The following is a 22593-nucleotide window of genomic DNA, read 5'->3' as shown; positions in this document are numbered from 1 at the left end:
AGATTCCATCACCAATGTGTTATATCCACAGATTGTAGTGTAGGATGACTGTGATTGGCTGAGAGTGTAGCCACACTTACTGACAGGTCTTAAAGGATTACTCCTCGCCAGACCAAGTCATTCTGGACTGGTCGACCTGCTTGTGATATGCTCCAGTCTTTTAGTTAATAAAAGTCTTGGTTTGGATCAACAAGTCTTTGGTTCTTTCGACACGCTCTACACCATGGCACTGTAATCAAATATGAACACAAGAAACGGGAGCAGGAGTTGGCCGTGCTCCACTATTCTGCCATTCTGTAAAATCATGGTCGATCTCCATAACCTTCAATTCCCCTATTGGTCATTATTAGTGTCTTAAATATATTTACTGCAGCAGAGAATTCCAGATTCATTGATCTCTGGGAGAAGCAGTTCCTCTTCATCTCTGTCTTAAATCTAATCCCTTGAATCTTGGGGCTGTGCTCTCCAGTTCTCATCTCACCAGCAAGTGGAAACTACCTTCCTGATTCTATCTGATCTTTTCCTATCATTATTTTGTGCATTTCTACAAAGTCCAATTTACTATTTTAATAAAAATTCAAATGTTGGAGGAATTCAGCAGGTCTTGCAGCATCCATATACATCTGAGTTTTCGGGCCTGAACCCGTCTTCAACTTCATTACTTCCTATGAATGTGGCGAGACTAGCTGAGTTCCTCCAGCATTTCTGTGTTTTGATCAATTACAGAGCCGTGCCCACTTATTCAAACCGTCTATACATTCCTGCAAATTCGGTGTCCTCTAATTTGATACCATGGAGCAGCCTGCACACGGAGACATGGACAAGCCGCCAAAATAGCCAATGAGCACAGCAACCGTGCAGACCTGGAGGTAATACTGACCATTGTCTCAGGTGACCTCCACACAGCGAGAAGATGGGAAACTCTGGTGGGAACACTGGCCAATCCCAGGTCGGAACTCTGATGATGCAGGGCCCTGACATCAGCACTTGGGGCCCATATAAGTGTGACAGCCAGAACAATAAACCAGTCTTGTTTTCCAAGGTTTTGGTGTGCATGTCGTTCTTCTCCACGCTTGTATAACACAAACACTACATTGATGATCCTGACAGGACCAACCAGCAGTTGAACCCAAAGATGATGGATCAAGCAGAGCCAGCGACCATCCACTTAGTCTCTCTCAGGCTCCCAACATCTTGGTTCGAGCAGGCCAAGGCTCAGTTCCAGCTTTGGCACATCGCCGCCAACACCCACTACTTCTACATCGTGAATGCCATCAATCAGGATACAGCAGCAAGAGTCGTGGATTTCCTACGGCAGCCTCCAGAGCAAGGCAAGTATGTGGCCCTCAAAGTGCTGTTAACCAGCACTTTCATGCTCTCCCGATGTGAGTGTGCCACCCGATGACTGCACATGGATGGATTGGGGGACGGTGCCCCATCTGCCCTACTGAGTGAGATGCTCACTCAAGCCGAGGGCCACAAGTCTTGCCTGCTCTTCGAGCAGATCTTTCTGGAGCAGCTGCCCAAGGATATCAGACTCTTGCTCATGGATGAGGACTTCAGCGATCCCCAGATGGTCACGGCCTGGTTGGACATGCTCTGGAGAGTGAAGGACACCAGTGCCATTGTAGACCATATCAGCAAGCCCCACAAACATCTACCTGTGAGATCAAGTCCAGTGGAGAGGCAATACCCTGAGACAGTTATGCTACTATCATCAGCGATGGGGTGTAAAGGCCCATTGATTTCAACCACCCTGTGGGTTTCTGGGAAAAGCCCTAGCCAACTGTCATTGATGGCTGCGTTGGTTGGCCCACATGATAGCCTCCCCTACATCTGGGACTCCTTGTCGGACAGGCATTTCCTGGCTAAAACTGGCACTGAGATAACATCCTACCTTTGCAGGCCTCGACACCTGCAAAGGTAAACAGGGCCCAGCACAAAGGACAGCCAACAGCTTTTCCATTCAGACTTTTGGTACCCACACCATACCCCTTCGGTTTGGCAACAGCCACTTTACATGGACCTTCACCCTTGTGGCAGTGGTGCAACTGCTCCTGGGGCCGACTTCCTTCGTGCCCACTGCTTGCTTGTCGACCTCAAGGGACAGTGCTTGGTGAACACCAGAATTTTTCAGACTCTACCTCTGGGGGAAGCCGAGTTATCCTCCCCACACCTAGACTCCATAAAACTGCGCCAAAGGATGACTTCAATGCCTCAGCAGTAGAGATAGCCTTCAGCACACATGTCATCATTCCTGAGGAGTTTCTGGCCTCCGACAAATGCCCTGAAGACCCCATGGCAACTTCACGAATCTGCAGTGAAATCTGGGGTCCTTAGCCCCATGGCAACCCCCACCACATGGCCAGCCCAAACTTAACATTCCAAGGGACTTAAAGACTTGCCAGTATGTATTTGTGAGAAGGGGCGCACACTGGCCACCCCTACAACAACCCTATGAGGTGCCCTTTTGACCTCAGAGCCAGTTTGACAGCCATCCAGACCGTGGCATTCTCCTTTTCAACCTGCCTGTCCACCCAGGGGTTGTAGCTAGTAGTCCTGCTGGACATGATGCTGCTTTCCAACAGGTACTGATGTAGCTCATCGCTCAAAGGCTGAGCCCCGTTCGCTATGAATGTAGCTGGGATACCCAAACAGGGCGAAAATGGAGTCTAGGGCCTTTGACTGATGAAGTGGACGTGTTTGGACATGGGATGGTGAATGGGAAGCGGGAGTACTCATCAATGATAGAGAGGAAGAAGGTGTTCCTGTTCGTGGAGGAGAGAGGTCCCTTAAAATAGACACTGAGCCATTCGAAGGGCCTGGATGACTTGATTAGGTGCGCCGTTGAGGGGCGGTAGAAGTGCAGCTTGAACTCCGCACAGACCTGGTCATTTCCCTGACATCTTCCATGGAGTAGGGCAGATTGCACACCTTGACAAAATGAGCCACGCGGGTAACCCCTGGATGGCAGAGCTCATGATGCAGAGACCACAGTTGGCCGGTGAGCGCGGAGGCACAGCTTCCTCTGGATAAGGCATCTGGAGGGTCATTAAGGGCTCCTGGCCAATAGGTAATGTCATAATTGTAGGCGGAGAGCTCAATCCTCCACCTAGCAATCTTGTCATTATTGAACATGAATGCAACAGAGTGCTGGTCAGTGAGGAGAATATATCTTCTACCAGCCAGGTAGTGTCCCCAGTGCCTTACAGCTTCTATAAGGGCTTGAGCCTCCTTTTCCATTGATGGGTTCCAGAGCTTGTGGCCTTGTAACGTCTGCAAAGAAAATGCAACCAGTTTGCCCACCTGGTTGAGGGTAGCGACCAGGGCTACATCCAAAGCATTGCTTTCCACTTGGAAAGGTATATTCTCATCTACCACATGCATGGCAGCTTTCGAAATGTGGTTCCGGAAGTAGTTAAAAGCCATTTGGGCTTCAACCGAGGGGGAATTTAGTGGGTTTTAAGAGAGGGCAAACTTTATCAGTGTATCGAAGGATCCACTGGGCAAAATATGAAAAAAACACCAGGCATCTCCTCAAAGCCTTTATGGTCCTAGGGATGGGGAGCTCTAACGGCTGTGCATCCTATCCGGATTGGGGCTAATGAAGCCATTCTCCACCACATAGTCAAGGATAGCCAGCCAATTAGTCTTGAACACGCACTTGTCAGAGTTATAAGTGAGGTTCAGGGCTTTTGCTGCGTAGAGAAAACTCTAGAGGTTGGCGTCATGGCCTTCCATGGTGTGGCCACAGATGGTGACGTTATCGAGGTCGGGGAAGGTAGCCTTCAACCCATTCTCATTCACCATTCTGTCCATCTGCTTCTGGAAGATAGAAATCCCATTATTAATACCAAAAGGGACTCTCCGGAATTGATAGAGATGACTGCTAGCCTCAAATGGCGCATATAGACAGTCCTTGGAACAGATTGGCAGGTAATAAGCAGCTTTCAGGTCAATGGTTGAATAGATCAGATACTGCACAATATCATTCACCATGTCTGAAATTCAAGGGAGGGGGTGTGCATCCAGGAGTGTGTACCAATTAAAGTTTGGCTATAGTCAATTACTAGCCTGGACTTGTTTTCCCCAGTTACCACTACCACTTACGCTCTCCACAAGCCAGTGCTAGGTTCAATGACACCTTCGTTGAGCAGATGTTGTGCCTCAGACTTTATAAAATCTTAATCTGCTGTACTGTACCTCCTGCTCTTGGGTTTGCAGTCTGAGGACAGATTCGGGAACAGAGGAGGGGTGGGGGTGATATTCAGTGTGGAGAGGCTGCATGTGGGTTTAGATTTTAGGGGGCCTCTGTTCCGAACCGTTACAGGGGGTGGGGGGGGGGAGGTGACCAGAATATTTCAAGGTCAAGCCTTTAAGGTGACACAGGAAGTCCAACACTGGAGCACACAATTCATCAAGTATATACAAGTGGAGGGAGTCACGTGATGGAGTAGTGGCCGGTCAGGGAACTCCAGCCCTCTCCGGAAAAGTTGAAAAAAAAAACACACAAAACACAAAGGTACAAGAATAAAAATTAAAACAAAGTAAAAGTAAAGGTGAGAAGAAAATGGTAGGGAAAAGAGAAAAGTTGAAAGCAACGGGAAGAAGAGAAGAAGAAAGAACGTCGGAAGAAGAAGGTGAAAGCCTTACCTGTCCGAGGAGGCCCGCTGCGGAGAGAGAAGCCCGCTCCCTCAGGTCAGTCGAAGTCCTGAGCTCGGGACTACAAAAATGGTTCGCGGAGCCAAGTAAAAGTGCGCAACCGCACATGCGCGAGGAGTCGCGCATGCGCGATGCGCATGAGAAAAACACTGACGGGAGGGGGGAACAGCTGAGGAGTCGATCTCCACAGCTGAGAGTGACAGATGCAACAAAGCAACAGGAAGAGAACACAGAAAACAATGAGAACAAGAAAGAAGAGAACAAAAAGAAAACAAGGAAACAACAAATGGCCAACCCAGAGGAAGAAGAAGAACATAGAGAAATGGAAGAAGAAGGGAAAGGCAGGACAATGGATATATTTTTTTTTTAAAGAATATATGGAATCAGTAAAAGAATGGCAATTACAAGAATTTAATTAAATAAAAAGAATTAAGAGTGCAGAAGAAAAAATGAATAAAATAGAGATGGTCATATCAGAGATAGGAAAAAGAGTGGACAATGTGGAAGAATGAGAAATAATTGTAGAAATGGAGGTAGAGAACTTAAAAGAGAAATTAGAAGAATCTAATAAAAAAGTTAAAGAGGCACAAGAGCTGTTAGCTCAGAAGATAGACAAAGACTCAGAAACCTGGCCAGGAATCCTGGGCAAGCATGGCGTCGGCAAGTGCAACGACAATGGGCGCCTCCTGTTGGAGCTCTGCGCAGAACAGCGGCTTGTCATTACAAACACCCTTTTTCAGCAGAGGGACAGCCTTAAGACCACCTGGATGCATCCCCGATCCAAACACTGGCACCTCCTGGACTACATCCTGGTGCGAGAAAGTGACAAACGAGATGTGCTCCACACCAGGGTCATGCCTAGCGCGGAATGCCACACTGACCACCGGCTGGTTCGCTGCAAGCTCAACCTTCACTTCAAGCCAAAGCCCAGGAACAGCAAAGCCCCCAGAGAGAGGTTCAATGTTGGAAACCTGCAGTCAGACGAAGCGAGAGGAAACTTCAAGGCAAACCTCAAAGCAAAGCTCGACGATGCAACCCGCCTCACGGACCCGTCCCCTGAAACCCTCTGGGATCAGTTGAAGACTATCATACTGCAATCCACTGAAGAGGTACTGGGCTTCTCCTCCAGGAAAAACAAGGACTGGTTTGACGAAAACAGCCAGGAAATCCAGGAGCTGCTGGCAAAGAAGCGAGCTGCCCACCAGGCTCACCTTACAAAGCCGTCCTGTCCAGAGAAGAAACAAGCTTTCTGTCGCGCATGCAGCCATCTTCAGCGCAAACTCCGGGAGATCCAAAATGAGTGGTGGACTAGCCTCGCCAAACGAACCCAGCTCAGCGCGGACATTGGCGACTTCAGGGGCTTCTACGAGGCTCTAAAGGCTGTGTACGGCCCCTCACCCCAAGTCCAAAGCCCGCTGCGCAGCTCAGACGGCAAAGTCCTCCTCAGCGACAAGATCTCCATCCTCAACCGATGGTCAGAACACTTCCAATCTCTTTCCAGTGCCAACCGCTCAGTCCAAGATTCCGCCCTGCTCCAGCTCCCTCAACAGCCCCTAAGGCTAGAGCTGGACGAGGTCCTCACCCTGGATGAGACATATAAGGCAATCGAACAATTGAAAAGTGGCAAAGCAGCAGGTATGGATGGAATCCCCCCAGAGGTCTGGAAGGCTGGCGGCAAAAGTCTGCATGCCAAACTGCATGAGTTTTTCAAGCTTTGTTGGGACCAAGGAAAACTGCCTCAGGATCTTCGTGATGCCACCATCATCACCCTGTACAAAAACAAAGGCGAGAAATCAAACTGCTCAAACTACAGGGGAATCACGTTGCTCTCCATTGCAGGCAAAATCTTCGCTAGGATTCTACTAAATAGAATAAAACCTAGTGTCGCTGAGAATATTCTCCCAGAATCACAGTGCGGCTTTCGCGCAAACAGAGGAACTACTGACATGGTCTTTGCCCTCAGACAGCTCCAAGAAAAGTGCAGAGAACAAAACAAAGGACTCTACATCACCTTTGCTGACCTCACCAAAGCCTTCGACACCGTGAGCAGGAAAGGGCTTTGGCAAATACTAGAGCGCATCGGATGTCCCCCAAAGTTCCTCAACATGATTATCCAACTGCACGAAAACCAACAAGGTCGGGTCAGATACAGCAATGAGCTCTCTGAACCCTTCTCCATTAACAATGGCGTGAAGCAAGGCTGTGTTCTCGCACCAACCCTCTTTTCAATTTTCTTCAGCATGATGCTGAACCAAGCCATGAAAGACCCCAACAATGAAGACGCTGTTTACATCCGGTACCGCACGGATGGCAGTCTCTTCAATCTGAGGCACCTGCAAGCTCACACCAAGACACAAGAGAAACTTGTCCGTGAACTACTCTTTGCAGACGATGCCGCTTTAGTTGCCCATTCAGAGCCAGCTCTTCAGCGCTTGACGTCCTGCTTTGCTGAAACTGCCAAAATGTTTGGCCTGGAAGTCAACCTGAAGAAAACTGAGGTCCTCCATCAGCCAGCTCCCCACCATGACTACCAGCCCCCCCACATCTCCATCGGGCACACAAAACTCAAAACAGTCAACCAGTTTACCTATCTCGGCTGCACCATTTCATCAGATGCAAGGATCGACAATGAGATAGACAACAGACTCGCCAAGGCAAATAGCGCCTTTGGAAGACTACACAAAAGAGTCTGGAAAAACAACCAACTGAAAAACCTCACAAAGATAAGCGTATACAGAGCCGTTGTCATACCCACACTCCTGTTCGGCTCCGAATCATGGGTCCTCTACCGGCATCACCTACGGCTCCTAGAACGCTTCCACCAGCGTTGTCTCCGCTCCATCCTCAACATCCATTGGAGCGCTTTCATCCCTAACGTCGAAGTACTCGAGATGGCAGAGGTCGACAGCATCGAGTCCACGCTGCTGAAGATCCAGCTGCGCTGGGTGGGTCACGTCTCCAGAATGGAGGACCATCGCCTTCCCAAGATCGTGTTATATGGCGAGCTCTCCACTGGCCACCGTGACAGAGGTGCACCAAAGAAAAGGTACAAGGACTGCCTAAAGAAATCTCTTGGTGCCTGCCACATTGACCACCGCCAGTGGGCTGATATCGCCTCAAACCGTGCATCTTGGCGCCTCACAGTTTTGCGGGCAGCAACCTCCTTTGAAGAAGACCGCAGAGCCCACCTCACTGACAAAAGACAAAGGAGGAAAAACCCAACACCCAACCCCAATCAACCAATTTTCCCTTGCAACCGCTGCAACCGTGTCTGCCTGTCCCGCATCGGACTTGTCAGCCACAAACGAGCCTGCAGCTGATGTGGACTTTTACCCCCTCCATAAATCTTCGTCCGCGAAGCCAAGCCAAAGAAATAGAAGAAATAATATAAAGATAGTGGGCCTTAAAGAAGATGAAGAAGGCAAGAATATGAGAGAATTTATAAAAGATTGGATCCCCAGGGTCTTAGGAAGACCAGAATTACAGGAAGAAATGGAAATAGAGAGGGCACATAGAACACTAGCCCTGAAACCACAGCCGCAGCAAAAACCAAGATCCATTTTAGTAAAATTCTTAAGATATACAACAAGAGAAAATATATTGGAGAAAGCAATGAAGAAAATAAGAGAAGACAAAAAGCCACTGGAATACAAAGGTCAAAAAATTTTTTTCTATCTAGACATAAGTTTTGAACTCCTGAAGAAGAGTAAGGAGTTCAATACAGCAAAAACGATCCTATGGAAAAAAGGATATAAATTTATGTTAAAGTACCCAGCGGTACTTAAAATAGTTATTTCAGGGCAACAAAACAGACTATTCTCGGATCCGGAGGAAGCACGAAAATTTGCAGAACAACTACAAAACAAGCAGAGAGATGAAGACATGTAATGAGAGTAAAAATGACCACGAACTATATGTATGTGTATATATATAGATGTGTATGTATATATGTGTGTACATGAGTGTATCCGTATTTAGAGGAAAATATATAGAGTATAGATAAGAATTAATAAGAGAAGGAAAGGGAACAGAGGAAATAAGGAGGGAATTAAAAGAGTGACCTTTGTTATATATGAAAATTGAAATCTTTTCCGGGGGGGCTGGGTGGGGAGGAGTTACGGTCACTCCAAAATCAGTTGACGCTTGCGAGTGAATTTGCAAATCCAAATGGAGAGGGGAGATGTGGTTGCCCGACAAGGGATAAAGGGCAACTCAGGAGGGGGAGGGAAGAATGGGGTTAAAGGAGTTTTAGATAGGAGAATAAGGAAAATGTTTGATGTTTTAGAAATGTTGTCTTATAATGTGTTCAAAATAAGAAAGCAGAAATGGATAAGAAGGAAAGGTGAAGATGGAGAAACGGAAAGGGAATATAAACAAAGTATGAAATGGCTACACTGAACTATATGACTTTAAATATTAATGGAATACATAACTAAATCAAAAGGAAGAAACTGCTAAATTTACTGAAAAAAGAAAAAATTGATATAGCATTCGTGCAAGAAACACATTTAACTGAAATGGAGCATAAGAAATTAAAGAGAGATTGGGTAGGACATGTAACAGCAGCGTCATATAATTCAAAAGCTAGAGGAGTAGCTATATTAATCAGTAAAAATGTACCAATTAAAATAGAAGAGGAAATAATAGATCCAGCAGGGAGATACGTAATGATAAAATGTCAGATATATTCGGAGTTTTGGAATTTACTCAATGTATATTCACCTAACGAAGATGATCAAAAATTTATGCAAGATTTTTTTTGAAGATAGCAGACACGCAAGGGAACATATTAATAGGAGGAGATTTCAACCTTAACTTGGATTCAAATATGGATAAAACTGGGAAAAAATTTAACAGAAAGAACAAAGTAACCAAATTTATAATTAAATCGATGCAAGAAATGCAACTTTTGGATATATGGAGGAAACAACACCCAAAGGAAAAGGAATATTCATATTATTCGGGTAGACATAAAACATACTCAAGAATAGACCTATTCCTGTTATCAGCTCGTATGCAAGACAGAGTAAGAAAAACAGAATATAAAGCTAGAATATTATCGGACCACTCACCCCTGATATTGACAATAGAGTTAGAGGACATCCCTCCAAGAATGTACAGATGGAGATTAAACTCCATGCTACTTAAAAGGCAGGATTTTGGAGAATTCATTGAAAGACAAATTAAAATGTACTTTGAAATAAATACGGAATCAGTGAACGATAAGTTTATACTATGGGACGCAATGAAAGCGTTCATCAGAGGGCAAATAATAAGTTATGTAACCAAGATGAAGAAGGACTACAATCAGGAAACAGAGCAGTTGGAAAGGGAAATAGTAAATATAGAAAAAGAATTAGCAATGAAGGAAGACACAACTAATAATGAAGAAAAAATAGAAATATGAACTGGGGAAAAACACACAAAATTCTAGCATGGCAGCTTAAGACAGAACAAACTAAGAGAATGGTATTGGCATCAAGGAAAAAAGACAAACAAATCACATATAATCCAACGGAGATTAATGAAAACTTCAGAGAATTCTATGAACAATTATACCAAATTGAAAATGAAGGGAAAGAAGACAAAATAGATGAATTTTTAACTAAAATTGTACTACCAAAATTACAAATAGAGGAACAAAATAAATTAACAGAACCATTTGAAATAGTAGAAATACAAGAGATAATAAAAAAACTACCAAATAATAAAACACCAGGAGAGGATGGATTCCCAATAGAATTCTATAAAACATTTAAAGATTTATTAATTCCTCCACTCCTGGAAGTAATCAACCAGACTGACAAAACACAAAGCTTACCAGATTCATGCAAAACAGCAATAATTACAGTAATACCAAAGACAGGGAAAGATCCACTCACACCAGCGTCATATAGACCAATATCATTACTTAACACAGATTATAAGATAATAGCTAAACTATTAGCAAACAGATTAGTCGATTATGTACCTAAAATGGTAAATCTAGACCAAACTGAATTTATTTAAAAAAGACGAACAACAGACAATATTTGTAAATTTATTAACTTAATTCATGCAGTAGAAAGGAGTAAAGCGCCAACAGTAGCAGTTGTTTTAGACGCAGAGAAGGCCTTTGACAGAGTAGAATGGAATTATTTATTCAAAGTATTGCAAAAATTCAGTTTACCAGAGAAGTATATTAATTGGATTAAAGCATTATATAAGGGGCCATTGGCAAAAGTGACAGTAAATGGATATATATCAAAGCAATTTAATTTAAGCAGATCAACAAGGCAGGGATGCCCACTATCACCCTTATTGTTCGCGTTAGCTATAGAACCACTAGCAGAATTGATAAGAACAGAAAATAAAATAAAAGGGATAAAAATAAAAGACAAGGAATATAAAATCAGTTTATTTACAGATGATGTGATAGTATACTTAACAGAACCAGAATTATCAATAAAAGAATTACATAAGAAATTGAAGGAATATGGAGAAGTGTCGGGTTACAAGATTAACGCAAATAAAAGTGAAGCAATGCCAATGAATAATGCGGATTTCTCAAAATTTAAGAAGGAATCACCATTCAGATGGCAAATGCAAGCAATAAGATACCTAGGTATACAAGTAAATAAAAACCTTGGCCATCTATATAAACTCAATTATTATTCACTAATGAAAAAATTACAGGACGATTTAGAGCATTGGAAAGATTTACCACTAACACTAATAGGAAGGATAAACAGTATTAAAATGAACATTTTCCCAAGGATACAATACCTATTTCAGGCATTGCCAATACACCTGACAGAGAAATTCTTCAAGGAGTTAAAGAAAATAATAAGGAAATTTTTATGGAAAGGGGGGAAACCGAGGATAGCACTAGATAAATTAACAGAATGGTATAAACAAGGAGGCTTACAACTGCCAAACTTTAAAAATTATTATAGAGCCGCACAATTAAGATACCTATCAGATTTTTATCAAACAAGGGAAAAGCCAGATTGGACTAGATTAGAACTAGATAAAATAGGGGAGAAGATACCTGAACATATATTATATAAATGGGATGAAAAATTGGTACAACGTAGGAGTTCTCCAGTATTACATCATCTGCTCAATATTTGGAAGAAGATTCATGTAGAAAGGAATAAAACAAATTACCAATTACCAAAACTAATACTGACGCAAAATCAGTTAATCCCTTTTACAATAGATAACCTTTCCTTTAAAGAATGGGAGAAAAAAGGGATCAAAAGAATAGAAAATTGTTTTTCAGGAAATAAATTACTATCCTTTGAACAAATGAAGGATAAATATAATATAACTCAAGATACAGTGTTGGCATACTACCAACTGAGATCCTACTTGAAGGACAAATTGGGAAGCAGTCTGAGGTTACCAGAGGGAAGTAATTTTGAATATGTGATTATAGATACAATGATAATCAAAAAATTTATAACAAATATGTATATTAAACTGCAAGAAAAGGAGAATGAGGAAACAAATGGTAAAACTAAACAAAAATGGGAACAAGATTTAAACATAAAGATAAAGAAGGAAACATGGGAGAAGTTATGCTCTGGAACGATGAGAAATACAATAAACACGAGGTTACGTATGATACAATATAGCTGGATACACAGGCTATACATTACACCTCAAAAGTTAAATAAATGGGACCCAACAGTATCTGACAGATGTTTTCATTGTAAAAAAGAAATGGGAACAACAATTAATGCAATCTGGACATGTGAGAAAGTGGAAAAATTTTGGGAAGATCTAAACCAGATATTAAATAAAATTACAGAAAACAATATACCAAAAAACCCAGAGACCTTCCTCCTAAGTAACATAAAAAACAAAGAATTTGGACTTGATTTGGATGGTGCACAAAAAAGATTTGTTATGATAGCTCTAGCCGTAGCAAAAAAATGTATTATGTCAACCTGGAAATTAGAAGGTAACTTGAGAATACAACAATGGTATATAGAAATGAATAAATGTATTCCATTAGAAAAAATAACATAATTTAAGAAATAATATTGAAATATTTGAAAAAATATGGGAGCCATACATGAAACACAATAGAGAAAACCTACTGGGGACATCTACCACCTAAAATAACGAAAGGAGAAGGAAATGAAAAGAATTGACTCAGTGGAACTTCTTGTTTATTTTTATTGAGTGACAACATTGTTTGACGGGTTTAATGTATCTTAGATTCTGTACTTTAAATGAATGGGGGAGGTAGGGAGAGTGGGATGGGAGGGGGGGGAGAAAATGACACTGTAAGGAAAATGTATATATCTTGGTCAATGTGGTTTATGGTGTGAAAAATAAAAAATTTAAGCAAAAAAAAAAGTATATACAAGTGAAATTAACATAATTCACCCTCTTCAAACGACAGATGTACTATACAATGTTGTTGAATGCGAATGAGATGCGAGAAACATGCGATAATTGGAAGGATCCATCTTTATTTTGTACTCTTGCATCGTCTGTGAGTCTATGAAGCTTTCAGTAGAGTCCTTGTCGATTAGCCATTTAGTGGAATGTTCGTTTACCTTCACAGTCACTGAGCTGGTCAAGTCTATCCTGATCTAGGACCATCGAGGCTAGGTCACCAGAGACTCCATTCTCCTCACTCAAGTGGTCCCTACCATCCTGGGCTGTCCTGCGTGGGTAAGATTATGTCGACCTCGTGACACTGCAAGATGGCCGCCCTCCTTCATTCTCTGATGATAGCAGCAAGTTTGAATTTGGGTCATGGAAAGATGGCCACCGAGCCTTTACGTGCCATTTCCTCACTGATACCCTCTGTCAGGGTGTTGCACAGTAAGTCAGTTCTGGTGTATTTGGGGCTGGAATCGGATCCGGGAGCAGTGCAGGCCATGGGCTTCCCCTCGGATGACAAACCCTCGTCCAATGTCCTTTCTTGCCACAGCTGGAACACACTTTTGCCAGGCAACAAGATCAGGGATGCTGGCTCTTGCCGCAGAAAATGCACTCCCTAGCACTGGAAGCGGCAGCTCTTGGGGCAGGGGTAGCGGGAGCAGCCGTTCCTTGGAAGGGCTCACCTGGGTGAGGAGCTTGCTGGCTTCGATGTAGCTGTTCTTGAGCTTGGCCTGTTCTAGCGATTTGGCCAGCTTGACGTGGCCAGCCAGGTCCTTCTTTTCCGACTCGAGCAGTCACTGCTTCACGTACTTCGAGTGGACCCCCGCAACTAGAGTGTCCCGGATCTGTTCTTCCTCACTAATGCAGCCCGTAGCCACTTCATACCTGCACTTCTTGGCAAGTGTCCACAGATCCAGAGGTAGTCATCAATGGTCTTTCCTGGCCATTGGCAACATAGAGTGAGTCAATGTCTCACTAGGACCTCATTCTGCAACTTCAGATACCTAGCCTTCAACACCTTGATGGCAGCATCATCTGTAATGCAGTCCCTGATGACTGCATACCCTTTCATTCATACCCTCGAAACAAGTGCAGAACTCCTGAGTTAATCGGTGTGGAAGATGTCTCTGGTCGTGTTCAGGTAGGCCTGGAAGCAGTCTAGCTAGTATGTGAACTCCTCAACAGCATCAGGTGACAGAGGGTCTATCAGTAGCATACCAGGCTTGAGTAGCATTTCCATCGTCAGGGAATAATCTCAAAATTGTAGCATGAATAAAAGTTCTCATTATTGGAGGAAGAACAAATGTCTTTATTAGCTTATAATTAAGGATAGGGTCTCACAGTAGTCTTCAGAAGGGTTCTGGGTTTAGGTGGGAAACCAGGGTTCTAAGTGAGCAGATAGGTGCAGAGCCAGCCATCAGCACAATACACTACCAGTGGATCCCAGTTCATTGCACCTCAATACTATCAGTAAAGGAATTGTGCTGCATACCAAACTTTGGCATGATTACCATGTCTTCCACCATGAAGAAAGACACAGAATGATAGTTTAGGTTTCATTTCAGAAGTAATTGCCTTAGTGGTCAAAAACTGAGGCAAAGCCAACATTTACAAAAGGTATTATTTTATAGTGTAGGGAAGGTTTCCAAACTGAGGAAAGTTGTTAAAAGTTTACAGGCATGCCACAGGGTTACCTGGTCAGAAGAACAATGGAGATATCTACAATGAGATTCCAGCCTCAAATTTATTCTGTTGAAGCCAGCAAATGGACTGTAAAGATAGTGATCACTTTTGCATGGCCACTAGTAAGGCCTCGATTATAGTTACTGTTTGATTAGACTTGGCTGCCAGCAGGGAACTGACACACAGTGCACGGCACTGCAGTTTGAAAGATCTGTAATGGAGGCTTGCAGTCTCATGGCTTGCCTCATGTGCTGTTAATATCAACTTTAAAGTAAAGAACCTTTTCCTTCATCCATGTGTTGCATTAGAACTCACACATACAAATACAAGATGAAGCAAGATTTCCTCTCTGACTGGAGGCCTAGGATTAGTGGCATGCTTCAAGGATTAGTGCTGGTTCTATAGTTGTTTGAAATCTACATTAATAATTTAGATGATGTAGTAGATTGGATCAAATTCAAGTTCAAATTTATTGTTAGAGCAAAGACACAACACCACATACAACCCTGTCATTAGTTTTCCTGGGACCAGGCAGAATCTCTACAAAATTGGCAGCATTGCCAGAGATGCAAACCCATTGAGTGCAGGGAGCGGAGACACAGAATCCTTCATCCAGTCCAACTACCGATTGGCTCATGCAGGATTTAAAGGAGCTGACAGTAAAAATCCTGCATCCATGGTGTCTGGAACCAAGATGACAGTGCCCATGTTGAGCATCACACTCAAGGGGTTTCAGGCTCAGTGGAAGCAGAAGACTGGCGTAGGGTACAAGAAAATGGGAGAACACTGCCCATTTGAGAAAAAGCAGAGGAGATGACCCTATGGGTCAATGACCACTGCAGCTGAAGGACACACAGGCGGTGGGCTGTTGGCAACTAGAGGCAAGGAACCCACATATGCTGTGGGCTGCTAAAGATTGGCAAAAGGAAGTACCAGGTATTAGAACTGGGATGCAAGAGGGTGCCAAGGGTACAGAAGGGTTCCAGATCATGACAAAATTTTGGATCTGGAGCTCAGGGTGATGATGGTTTGGACTAAAGTCTGTGTGGCTGCAGATGCTGAGGAATGCAGGAAGCAAATCTACAGACACTTGGTGACTCTGGGGAGGGGGAGGGGGGGTTCTCCTCTGGTTCTTTTTCTCCTAATGGCGAATCTGCCTGCTTTAAGGCAGAATAAAGCTAATTTTGTGTAATATTATGCTTGTTTTACTTCTCAACTATAAAGGAATCTTGAAGTTTGCAGATGACCAAAGATTGGAAATGCAGTTGCCAATGAGGAAGGTTTTCAAAGCTTGTAGAGGGATCTGTACCAGCTGGAAAAATGGGATGAGATATGGCAGATGGAATTTAATGCAGGCAAATGTGAGGTGCTACACTTTGGTAGGACAAACCAAGAAAGGACATTCACTGAAAATGGTAAGGTACTGAGGAGTGCAGTAGAATAGAGGGATCTCGGAATACAGATACAATTTCTTGAAAATGGCGTCACAAGTAGATAGGGCCATAAAGAGAGCTTTTGGTACATTAGCCTTCATAAATCAAAGTATTGAGTATAGGAGTCAGGATGTTATGATGAAGTTGTTATGAAGATCATAGGTATTTAAATCCAGAGATCCAGATCAATATAGAAGTAGCAACTATGACCTGCAAAAAGCTATCTTTCTGGTGAAGTGGAGAGTCTAGATGAAAATGGAAACAACAAGGGACACCCGACAGCTGTGGCAGGGCCCAAATGCCATATCCTGCTACAAAACCAAATCCGGTGAAGTAGCAGACAACAAACCTTCCCTCCTAGAGGAACTCAATGCCTTCTATGCCTGATTTAATGACAGCAACAACGAAGAACCACCCCTCTGAACCCCCAACATTCCCCAATGATTTCATCCTGTACACATCTGAGGATGACGTGTGCTGTATTCAGGAGAGTGACTCCAAGAATCCGAGGAACGTTGTATGAATGGGAAGGATATGGAGGGATATAGGTTGGGTGCAGCTCTGTGGGACGAGGCAAAATAAAAGTTCAGCACAGACGAGATGGTCCAAAGGGCCTGTTTCAGTGCTGTAGTTCTCTATGGCTTAAAATAAATGATATGATGAGTTTAGAACATAGAACACTACAGCACAGCACATTCAGCCCACGACATTGTTCTGACCTATATAAATCTATTCCACAACGACCTAATCCTTCGCTACTTCACACCCATAACCCTTTATTTTTCTTCCATTCTTGTGCCCATCCAAGATCCCTTTGAATATCCCTATTGTACCAGCTTCCACCTCCAGCCCTTGCAATGGACTCCAGGCACCTGTGTAAAAAAACTTATCTCTGACATTCCCCTAAACTTTCCTCAATCACCTTAAATAGATGGCCTTTGGCATTTGCCATGGTCTCTCTGGGGATAAATATGCTGGCTGTCCCCCTTATCTATGCCTCCCATAATTTTGTAGACTTCTATTAAGTTGCCTCTCAGCTTTTGTTACTCCAAAGAGTTTACTGTCATACACATTGTACAATGTATGTATGCACTGAAATTTGTACTTGCTGTAGCCGAACATTCAAGCAAAGTGTGTAGGTGCAGGTGTGAGAGGAGCTTTCGTCACTTTCTCAAACAGGGATCGACTCTGCCACCCCACTCAGGATTAAGGATCTGAATGTATTGTGCCAGCTCAGAATCTGTTCTCAGTGAAGACCTGACCCTACTAGTCTGTCTCATGGGATGAGGAAGCTGCTGATGGCCAAGGTCACAGTCTCCCTGCCAGCTACTTGTTGGGCAAGATCATGCTCTGTGGATAAAATCAAATTGACGTTTTCAAACCAAGAGTTGTCGAATTCATACTGAAATGCAGGTTTGAACTTGAGAAACTAGTTGGGTGGTGCCAGAACAGCAATTTTGCTCTCAATGTCACCAAGACCAAGGACCTTGTTGTTGATCTCAGGTAGGGAAGGAAAAAGGACCATATACCTGTCTGCATTGATGGGACGGAAGTGGAGAGGGTTAGAATCTTCAAGTTCCTGGGAGTCCTCATATCAGAAGACCTTTCTTGGAGCTAACATATGGAGGCAATACCTCTATTCTTCAAGGAGCCCAAGGAGATTTAGCACATCATCAGGTACTCTATCAAATTTCTACAGGTGCACTGTGGAAAGTATAATAGATGGCTGAATGATATCCTGGTTTGTCAATACAAATGCCCAGGACTACAAAAGGTAGCAAACATGCCCACCTCCCATCAACTGCAGACATTTATGAGACCTGCTTCAAGTATACAGCCAACATGAAAGAACCCCCCCCCCCCCCCCGCCACCTCACTGCTACCCTCAGGCAGAAGGTACAGAAACCTGAAGATCAGCACCTCTAGGTCAGGAACAGTTTCCAATAGCCATCACACTCTTGAATGTCCCCTTAGTACACTAAACTTGAACTGTCTATGCTAATTCATCATTTTGTGGTTCTGGTATTACAGTACTGTGATTATCTATTGTATGTACAGTAAAACCTCTGGTTTCCAACACCTACAGAGATTGGTGGATGCAGGACATTTAAATTTTCTGACTGCCAGAGACTCATTCACACAATGTGTAACTAATACACCAGATTTAGGAATAAACTGTTTAAAAGAAAAAAAGATAGAGCTAAATATAAATAATTTGAAATTATTCAGTATTGTAGTCTTTAATTATGTAAAGTTCACTTTAATCAGGTAATTCGTGTAATTTACAAAATTTGTGCTGTAACATTAAATAAACTGCTACGCTGTTTACACTGAACATACTTCACTTGCTGCTTGAACTCAAAACTTTTTTCAAAAGAATTAACTTGATTAAAAATTAATATCATGATCATTTAACTGAAAAGTCCTGAAGGATAGATGATGATATGGACGGCTGGAGCAGTTGATGTGCCTGACTGTAGATCAGAATCAGCGGATGTTTATTTATTTTCTTTTTTTACTGATTGCTGGAGGTCTGGATAACAGGGACTTTACTATATTTATTTTTTCTTTCAATTTAATTAGTTTAATTTTATAGTTTTCTTTCTTTACAAAGACTTATTTAGCTGCTGCAAGTAAAAATTTCAGGCATATTTACATTGCACAATGTGCATGACAATAAACTCATCATCAACTCTCAAAGCAACTAAATGCAATATCTTGAAAACAAAAGTCAAGATTAAATTGACAAAAGTTATCCACTTGCAGAATTTAGTCCATGTTTCAAGTGGACAGTTGTTTAGATGAGTCACTGAATAAATTGTCTGCAGAGTTCAACAACCAACTTTTCCCCAATCCAAATAGTTCACAGAATGATAGATTAATAACAGCTGTTAATTGCTGAGGTTACTATGACACTACCTCTCAGACCTACATCTCTACCCCTTCCTGCACCCCCCCCCCACCTCCCCTCTCCACCCCTAGACAAAGGCACCACCACAACTAGGTTTTCCTCCAAGCACACACCATCCTGATATTGGAAAGCCAAGGCCATTCCTTCATGATGGCTGGGTCAAAATGCTGGCATGCCATCCCCAACTGTAGGATTACCTTCACCAGAAACCCTCCAGTGGATTAAGAGTCATCTTGCCACCACCTTCCCAAGGACAAACAAGGATGAGCAATAAATAATGGGCATGTCAACTCTCCCCAGATCTCACAAACCATATACAAATGTTTTTGGGAACTACCTTTGAACTTGATTGATTAGAAGGGGTCCTGGAGAAAACGTTGTCAAAAGCCTGCCCTTCTTTGGCATCTGCATGTTGTACATCTTCATTATTCCCATTTTTTTGTGATTGTGCTGGCAATAGATCTTTGCTTCTCACTGTAAGGGATTGAACATTAAAATATTCATTGGTTTTGAGTGAACAAACTTCATATGTCTGTTAAAAATGATGGATTAGTTGAATGAGATGATACTGTCAAAAGTAGCTACAAATCCATTGTCTCCATAATAGAGACTTCCATAATTAGGTCATTAGTCTACACCCTCTTCTTTCTGTTGGATCTGCAAATCTTTTCCCTTGAAGCATGTAGACAATTGGCAGTGTACGACTACATCTAAAAAACATTTCACAGATTCATAGAGGGAAAAAGTTCTGAGGGGGACAGACTGAACACAAGCAAATAGGACTGGTTTGGTTGGATGGACAAGTTGGGCCAAATTCATGCTGTAGAATTGCATGATTTGAATTCTTAGAAGACCACAAACAGAATTATCGTACAAGCCTCACAATACTCATTTGACCTGATGGCAATAGAAATTAAGTACAAGAACTAGGAAGTCTTAACATAGCATGTACTGGCCCATATAAACTGACTCAACAAAGTAAACCCTCCTTACCTCACAGTCATAACCCTCTATTTATGACATCCACCTAAAAGTCTTCTAAATGTACCAATTGTATTAGCCTTCACCACCACCACCACCTCAGTGATGTGTTCCAACCACATCTTGTTACATCTCAGTTCAGCTATACCTGGAATACTACATAGTTTCCAATCACCAAATGCAATAATGTTTGCACTTCCATTGGAAATGGTTTACAGAGCCTCACCTTTGAGAAAAGCTCAAGCAGACTAGGCTTATGCTCTTCAATTAAAAATGTGATGCCAACTAATTGAAACCTGCACAATTCTCAGGTTACAGTGGGGGTGCAACTGGATGGCTGCATCTCTGACTGGGTAAGGCTGGGGTGGCCTAGTTGATGCAGCCATTTCTTGAACTGTTGAGTTCATAGAATGAAGGTGTGACAGAATGCAGATATCTTTTTGGGAGATATACTGGGGCAGGTATTTTTTTAGTGTATGTCGCATATAAACACTTTAAAACAGATCTTATTTAAAATACAGGAGTTCTGCTCATGCTAGACATGTTGGGGCCAACAGTCTTTGCAGAAGCATTGGAGAGTGCCTAAGAGACTTCATTAATGGATTGTTGTTTACAAAAAGACAACTGATGAAAGAACATGTCAGAGCCATATTCTATCTGGAGTGGAATTTGCTGTTCTAGAAGGGTCATGTGGTTTTGCAAGCAGAGAGAGTCAAACAGGCTTTCTCACACAGAGAGAGATAGAGAGAGAGAGAGAGAGAGAGAGAGAGAGAGAGAGGGGGGGGACAAGCTGGCAATCTTATGTAAAACCCCATTTGGAAGATGGGTTGTAAGTGTTTACTTCAGCCTGGTCAAAGTCCTTGTGGTACATGCAAGAGGAGAGGATTGGCTGTCTAATGTTTCACTTGAAATAAGAGAAACTAAAAGGAACTATTTCGTGACCTGAAATAAAGAGGTTATCATCTGGAGAACCCTGAGGGGGAAAATGTTCTTCTGCAAGACATTGAAGTGGCTGATTAAAAAAGGAATCAGTTGTGGGTATCAGCACACTACGAATCTCTCTCTGAAAACTGTCAAGAACCTTCCTGAGCGATAAACATTTTCCTTTCGAGCACCAAAGCCTGGTGAACTTTATAAATGTTAAATTCCATGCACAATATAAGAATGGCCTGCAATCAGGAATGAGAAGTGAGAATGGATTGTGAATCAAAGAACTTTTCTGAAATTCACACACACACACACACACACACACACACACACACACACACACACACACACACACACACACACACACACACACACGTGTGCTTAGAATTAGAAGGGAGTTAAGTTAGGTTAGTTAATAGTGAAGTTAAATTGTGATTCTGTTTTCATGTTTAAATACAATTAAAAGCAACTTTTGTTTAAGTAACCATTTGTCTTGGTGAATATCTATTGCTGCTAGGCTTTGGGGTCTCTGGGCTCGTAAGAAAGAAAGCATTTAAAGAGAGGGGGGAAATGTGTAAATACTATGAAACACAGGTCAGAGCTCTTGTTAAGACCCCAAACTAAAAGGAGAATGTTGGAAATGGTCATCAGATTAGGCAGTGGCTTTGCAGATGCAAAAAAGTATAATTTCCCAGCCACACAGGTCAGGATAAATTGAACAATTAAATTCATAATGATCCCAACTTCTAAATTGGTGACAATAACAAATTCCAAAAAGTATGGTGCTACCACTAGGTATACATGTGTATGCAAATGTGTATATATCTATCTATCTATATCTACTCTATGGCTGGCTTGCACCCTAAACCTGTGACTCCTCCTTCCCAGATAGCCCCATAAAGGTTGTTACACCCAAACCCCTCCCTCAGTACCTGTCTTGGAACTGGGCCAGCAAAATGCAAGCTATGCTGACACTTTAAGGTGATTAAAGACTATTAATCACGATTCTCTGTCTGTTTGAGGCAAGTGAAAGTAAGTTTAAGGGAGACATTAGATGTACATCATTACTTGGGGAGTGGTAAGTGTCTGGAATACTTTGCCAGGGGTGATGGTGGAGGGTGGTACAAGAGGGACATTCAAATGACTCTTAGAAAGGCATATGAATGCAAGAAAAACAGAGGATTAAAGGGACTCTCTTCTGCTTCTCTTTCTCTCTTACTACAAGGGGCAACACTAATTGTGACTCTTGGTCTGTCTTACAGCAGGCAGAAGACAATTTCATGTAATACCTCTTCTATTGTACTATTATAATAAAGGAATTTTGAATGTCGTGGAGTAGGTTTACATAGGTTGGTACCTGCTCGTGGGCCGAAGGGCTAGTACTGTGCTGTAAAGTCCAATGAATTTAAAGAATGGATGGCGAGTGCATATCCAGACTATTGGAGTAACATTTAAACTTGACACCAATCTATTTCTTCATGCATTGACCATTTACTCCAACCATTTAAAAGAAAAAAATATCACAAATGTAAACAGTTAGTTAACCACACAGAAAGCCCATAGAATTTGAAAATATGAACTAAATGCATTTGGTAGCTGTGGTCATAATATTCG

The 22593-nt window shown here is 42.5% G+C and overlaps 1 protein-coding gene across 7 annotated transcripts in view; it reads right to left on the bottom strand.

Annotated features, from left to right (window-relative positions):
* sycp2l (synaptonemal complex protein 2-like) overlaps positions 1-22593 on the bottom strand; it is a 145696-nt gene that overhangs the window by 67140 nt on the left and 55963 nt on the right. For all 7 annotated transcript variants that reach the window (XM_069913360.1, XM_069913359.1, XM_069913361.1 and 4 more), the window contains exon 15: positions 19409-19545. In XM_069913360.1, the coding sequence (XP_069769461.1) occupies positions 19409-19545 (137 nt within the window). The remainder of the gene's footprint in view (positions 1-19408; positions 19546-22593) is intronic.

Source organism: Narcine bancroftii, chromosome 1 (assembly GCF_036971445.1).
Source record: "Narcine bancroftii isolate sNarBan1 chromosome 1, sNarBan1.hap1, whole genome shotgun sequence".
NCBI classification, from domain to species: Eukaryota; Metazoa; Chordata; class Chondrichthyes; order Torpediniformes; family Narcinidae; genus Narcine; species Narcine bancroftii.
The sequence above is the reverse complement of the archived record's forward strand: the minus strand, read 5'-3'. Positions and strand labels throughout refer to the sequence as shown.